This window comes from Hyperolius riggenbachi, chromosome 3, assembly GCF_040937935.1.
Source record: "Hyperolius riggenbachi isolate aHypRig1 chromosome 3, aHypRig1.pri, whole genome shotgun sequence".
NCBI lineage: Eukaryota > Metazoa > Chordata > Amphibia > Anura > Hyperoliidae > Hyperolius > Hyperolius riggenbachi.
Window position 1 is genome coordinate 21,934,981 of NC_090648.1, and position 6,756 is coordinate 21,941,736.

The 6,756-nt window shown below is 42.3% G+C and overlaps 1 protein-coding gene across 1 annotated transcript in view; it reads right to left on the minus strand.

Annotated features, from left to right (window-relative positions):
• The window catches only part of LOC137561925 (olfactory receptor 2A7-like), a 13,969-nt gene extending 7,926 nt beyond the window's left edge, over window positions 1-6,043 (minus strand). Inside the window, exon 1 of the mRNA XM_068273270.1 lies at window positions 5,933-6,043. Coding sequence (XP_068129371.1) covers window positions 5,933-6,043 — 111 coding nt within the window. The remainder of the gene's footprint in view (window positions 1-5,932) is intronic.
• Window positions 6,044-6,756: the final 713 nt, after the last annotated feature.

Here is a 6,756-nt window from a genome sequence, read left to right on the forward strand (position 1 = left end):
CAGGACTGAGTCAGCCACTTGCATACCTTATATTTAACTCTTTCAGGCAGAGAAAGAAAAAAAAGGAACACAGCATAGTTATTTGTGTGCTAGGCACTACACATACACATGTCTATCTCATTATGTCACATTTCAGTTTGGGTATCCTTTAAGAACATAAAAAAGGTAACAAACATTTCAACACTGGCAAATGGCAAGCTTGTAACATCCGGTGGTACAATAGAACAAGAATATAAACTTGAACTCATCATGGTTGGCAGTGTTGTAACAAATATAATACAGTTAATCTACATAATTGAAAACAGAGTTGGTGTACATGTGTTGAATAATAATCTACAATGGCTGGTGGATAGTGCAGCAGGATAGAGGGAGATGTAGGAGAAGCTGACCCAAATTGGAGACTAGGTATGAATTTTTGGCCAATCAATATGTCAGAGGTAGGGAGGATCTATCTCATGACTGTGGCATCTGATAGATCTTTCCATTTGTAGATTGAAGTCGACCTGTCGTTTCAGCTGTAAAAAAATAGGGATTTCTGCAGTGTTCCAGTACACTGTGATAAGGCTTCTGGCAGTGCAGAGCACCCGAGATATAACTTATGGCATTTTTAAAGACACTTGCCTTAAAAAAAAAAAAAAAAAAAACTTATCTTAAAAAAATATTTAATTTTCAATAAAATGTACCTTATATTGGGTATGCAAATCTTCCTCAGCATACAAACAAAGAGAGCCTCTGAAATCCTTTAAATAATATTTATCAGTTGCAAACACTAATTAGTTAGATTAATTAGGTCTACAGAGAGTCTGAAAATGTTTTCTAGTGCTTCATAATCATTTATCCATAAAAGCTTATGAGGAACCCTCTGTGGATTTATTAACACAAAATTGATCTCTGCACATAAGAGAAGTGTTGAATTCTAAAAAAAAAAAAAAAAACACATATAGGAGGTATAATACAAAAATGTATGAGTTGGGGTCACACTGCTATGTTTTGGGGTACAATTTGGCCAATGGTTACATGCTTAATTAAAATCTAAGAAGAATGTTACATTTTAGTTTTAATCTCACTAATATTATAAATGCAAAAGTTTGGGTGTTTGTTACTCAATCACGCAACAATGGCTGAATGGTTTTGAATGAAATTTGGCACACACTTAGTACATTACCTGGAATAACATGTAGTATACTTTTTATCCCCATAACCAAAAAGTGGGCAGAGGCAAATACAAATTTCACTGGGAAAATGTAAACTGCAGCCATTCTTACACTGTTAATGGTAGAGTTCTCAAACTTTGCACAGTTGGTCGCTGGATGTCTGGGTATACATGTTCTACCCCAGCACACGCAGTCAATATTACTTGGGGTGCTGACAAACTCTTTTGAATGCAAGAATGACAGCAATAAAATATTCCCCTTAAAAAAACCAATAGGTACATTTTAATAAGCTTTTATAGGCTCTACCCACTTTTCTGAATATTAATCACATAATACTATAAGAGAAAAGATACCCCTATAAACAGCACCACTGCAGACCATATGTATCAATCAAAAAATATCTTTATTACAAGCTTTGCAAACACATATCAATAATACACAAAATTAATTAAAACATCTAAAAACAGCATAATATTGTATTTCCAGCCATATTCAACATAATGGGCCTGCTAGATATAATAATCTATTATGTTCAATCTCAGTGGATGTACAACCTGTAACCACTGGGGGCTCAGAGAATGAGCCCTCTCGTGGATGAACCCAAGTTCAGTAAGAATTATAAAGTGCAAAAAACCTGTGTATAACAGTGCATATCAGCCCTACTTGGAACCATGAAAGTGCGTATAGTGCTATATTTACACAAACAAACAATCATTCAGCATATGCAATAACCTGAACTGTGCAGCCTATCAGACTAAGGGCCATATTCTATTGCTGAACTCGCCAGCGCTAAGCACTGGCGAGTTCTTAACTTAGGCGAATTAAACTTTAGACCCCCACCCCAGGCGGAAAAGAACTCGCTTGGGCGATATAATCACCCAGCGAGTTCTTACCACGGAATCCAATTACCCTGTTCATGCCTCCGGGAAGCGATGCTTCCCGGCAGACATGAGCGTTAGATTAGACCTGCAAAAAGCAGGTCTAAACTAGATAACGCACGTTGTCGCCGCAGCATCTGGGGGTCTCCTTTAATAAGGAGACCCCCAGAGCTCCCCGTCGGGTCGCCGCACAGTTTAGAAGCCCCCGCGCAGCTCTGCAAAGGCTCCCCATCATACGTACCGCCGCCGATCACCCGCCGCCTCTCGCCGCAAAATCCGTCACGTAATTACAGTGTATCTAACACTGTAATTACTGTCCACATAGAAGGAGCCCGGGCAAAGCATCTTTGAATCTGCAGCCGGGCTCCCCATTGGTCTGCTGCCTGAACCAATAAAATGGCTCAGACAGCGGACCAATGGGGAGCCCAGCTGCAGATTCAAAGATGCTTTGCCCGGGCTCCTTCTATGCGGACAGTAATTACAGTGTTAGATACACTGTAATTACGTGACGGATTTTGCGGCGAGAGGCGGTGGGTGATCGGCGGCGGTACGTATGACGGGGAGCCTTTGCAGAGCTGCGCGGGGGCTTCTAAACTGTGCGGCGACTCGATGGGGAGCTCTGGGGGTCTCCTTATTAAAGGAGACCCCCAGATCCTGCGGCGGAAGATGTCGGCAATGTTCGGCGGGCAAGTGTGCATGTGTGGGGAAGGAGGTCGTGGTGCTGATGGACAGCACCACAGCGTAAACCTCACTCACCATCGCTCGGTAAAAGGGAGCATCGCTCAGGCTTTCGCCTGAGTAATGCTCCCTAACGATCGGCCATCGCATCTGCAAGCTACTTATCACCTTGAATAGGATATAGCCCTTAAAGTGCAGTTTAAATACTGTCAGAGTCTCTAATGACCAAGTGGAAGCAGCCTATAGGGTCTGCAAGGAAATTAATAAGTAGAAGATATACTTAGCCGGGTATAAAAAGAGAGGCAGGCGCAGAGTGGCTTGGAAAGACAGAAATATCCCCTCAGGACATAGCACTGTTATTGGCACAAGCTTTAAACCTGGTACAGTTGGTCATTGGGTGACTGGGGTTCAGAAAAAGGGGATGGAGACCCAACCTATCAGAATTGTTTTATTTCAATGCAAATTATTGATGTCAAAGACTGCAAAGCTCACAAACTAGGTCATTGAGTAACTGAGTAATTGTGTGTTAGGGTTAGAAAAAGTAGGCGGAGCCAACAGCAGCCAAACACATACTCGGGCAACGCCGAGCCATAAGCTGGTTTTTAACTAAATAAGAGGGAGTCTTCGAATTACATACCTGCTAGGTTCATGTTCATTTGGCTCTGCCCGAGACCCATCATTACCATGCCCATTTTTTGATGCAGTAACAGAATAAAATATATCTAAAAACTTTAAAATTTCTTGGGAGGCGGTGGTGGACTCATCTCCCCGAAGCAGACATGATACTTTTGGTTTTAGTGCAAAAAAATGTATTTATATACGTTAACATACAGTGCAACGTGTTTCGTGGGTATATTGCCGCTTCTTCGGGCAATAACAAACAGGAGTACACACAGTGCAGTCTTAAGGTCACGATAAGTGCCTCAGAGTCCACAACCACCTCCCAAGGAATTTTAAAGTTTTTAGATATATTTTATTCTGTTGGCGCCTCTGCACTCATTACAATATCAGCATCCATCCCTGGTGGAGGGGTTGAATTCCCTTTCTTCTCCTAATCTACAGAGAGCGACATCTTAATCCTGAGTGAGGACAGGCCTAATCTCCTCACCTGCCTACACAGGGGTTGCCTAATTGGTAACCCTGACTTGTGAGTATATCTATCATATACTCTTCCATTTACCCATCACCCAACTTACTACAATATATTGGTCTCTCGGTGTCCCTTCTTTTTCTTTCACTTTTTGATGCAGATCACCATTCTTCTTCACAGTTTTTTCACGTTAACTTCTTCCTGGTGCCCAGAAGTGAGCTGGATCTTCTAGGCTTACAGAAAAGCCCCTGAGCCTGAGTGACTTATTAGGGGATGTTTGGTCAGGGATAAAAAGGGTAGGGATATCAACGTGGAGGGAAATGCAGGAGGCTTTAACTGCTTAAGGACCACAGGCTTTACCCCCTCCCCTAGTGACCAGCCTATGTTTTTACAATTTAGCTTTAAGGGCTCACTGAAGGGCCATACAACTCAGCACACAAGTGATTTCCCCCCATTGGTGGGCTCTGTTCGCTGCTGCCCTGTTTGTTTTTTGTTGTTGTTGTTTATTAATTTCTTTTTTTTATATATATGTTTCCTTTTTTTCTTATTTTTATATCCCTCCCTCCCACCTCCAGCCAATCACAGCGATCAGCTGTTATAGGCATCATCTGCAAGCCCAGTTCAACTCTTGTAATTGCGTTGCCCACAAGTCACAACCCTCCTGATGAAGGCCATCGTTTAGTGGCTGAAACGCGTAGAGGTGGAGAGACATTGCTGTGACTTGTGGGCAACGCAATTACAAGACTTGAACTGGGCTTGCAGTTAATGCGCGCAGCTGCTGCCCGTATGCGAAGTTCTAAGATCTTGAGGTGACGTCACCGTTTGCAGCTAAGCCCAGTGTAGCCCAGCCGGGCGGAAGTACTGAGAGCAGCCCGCTGAACCTTACTGGCAGAAGTGACGCGCCCTGTACGAGTCCGCTGGCGTGGAGCTGGAATCTGGAGTTGCCGTCATTACTATCACGACTCATGAGGAGAACAGTGGAGCACTATCCTTACCTGTGATCTGTGCGGACATACATATGCAGGAATACGTGAGTTCTATTTAGTCCGCTTAAGCATCAACAATTTTGAAAGCGCTGTGCATGCAACTAATATTTTTGCAAGGAACTGTTTGTACACCATTGCTTTCAAATTGGAGCATATACTGTTCATAGAGTTGCTGGATGGGAACCTGTCTTTGGCAAGGAAACTGTTACTGTCATCGCCAGCACGGTTAAAAGGACATTCCCGCTAGTGAGATAAGCTTTTCATTTATACATTTTTGTATTGCATAATTTTACAGTCAGTTTTTATTTCTTATAGAAGGGCCCTTCTAAGTGTGTGTGGTGTGAAGGAGTGATTGTTCCATGGGGTGTTGTTGAAGATTCATGTTTGTTGCAGAGTGTTTTTAGATTGATACTAATAAACCAAATTTTTGGGGATTATCTAGCGCGTGTTATCAGTGTTTAAATTCTATTTTTTATTCTTGAGGGGTGGAGGGATTCCCCCTTGTAACACGCAGCTGAGCAGTTGTTTTCTACTGTGCCTTGACCCTCCTTTGCGCTTGGTTTTTTGTACATTCCTGTTATAGGCATCAGCCTATTACAGCCAATCACTTCTGTGCCTCCCAGGAAGACAGCCATGTCACACGGCTTTCCCCAGCACAGTCCTTGATGACGGAGCAGTGCACGCAATCTCCTTCAAAACCGTCCTAGGACTTCACACCAATAGGTGTTGAGTGGTCCTGGGGCTGCCGCTGTGTTCACGCCTATTGGCGTGTAGTGGTCGGCAAGAAGTTAAAATATGTGTATAAGGACTGGATCTAGAGGAGACTGAACATCCAAGCCAGAAATGGTTTTAACCCAGAAAGACTTGCAAGCTTGTCCTCCATGTTTCATTTTGGCCCACTGCTCTTTACAGAAATACTCTAAATACTTTAGGTTTCTTTGCAAGGCTTCAGCTTCCTCAACAGATTTTCTATAGGATTGAGGTCTTTTTTTTAGCCACTCCTTTGTTGACTTTGCAGCATGGTTAGAGTCATTGTAATGCTGGAAGACTCTTACATAACTCAATTTCACCTCATGATATTGTATGAAGCTCCAGACGGAAGGCAAGTTATGGTCATTGTATACTTTTTCATTTTGGAACAATCACAACAACGGTTGTCCCTTTCTCACCAAACGTCTTCTTAATGGTCTTGTAGCCCATTTCCGCATTTTGCAGGTCTAAAATCATGTCCTTTGATGGCACTTTGATCTTGCCCATGCTGATAAAGTGTTTGTAATAAAATAAATTAATTTTGTGAACAGATGTGCTTTATACACAGTCTGAATGAGTTAAGATCAGAAGTGTCAATGATTAATTGTAATCTGTGTGTCACAAGAGCACATAACCAGTGGAATTCCTCCCTTTTGTAGAAAGCCTATAGTTATTATGAAAGCCAATTGGAAACTAGTGGCATATTCAAAGATCCCTTTGCTGGGACTTCTCTAGTCTGCGTACCTGGAGCTCCCGGTGATGTTGACACTGAAGGGGCTGGTAGCAATGGTACCAAGGACGCTCAGTAGAGCTGTGGCAGGGAGTGCACAACTGGGTGCAGGGATAGCGCTGGGGGGAGGGGGCATCTGACAAGGGAGGAGCACAGAATGGTGAATGGCAGCCAGGAAGCAAGGCTTCAATCAAGCTAAAAGGAGAATAATAAGAATGAAGGGTGAACTATGCAGAAGATAGAAATCTACAGATAAAAAAGATGAATACAGATATTTCAATTTATCAATACAGTTGACTTTTTTAACTTTCTGTGCTGACATTTTTCAAATAAGGTAAAATGTCCTATACATTTGACCGCGAAAGTTATTCTGCTACATGTCTTTGATGAAAAAAAACATTCAGTGTATATTTATTGGATTAGGAAAAAGTTATAGCGTTAACAAACTATGGTGCCAAAAGTGAATTTTCCCATTTTGAAGCATCTCTGA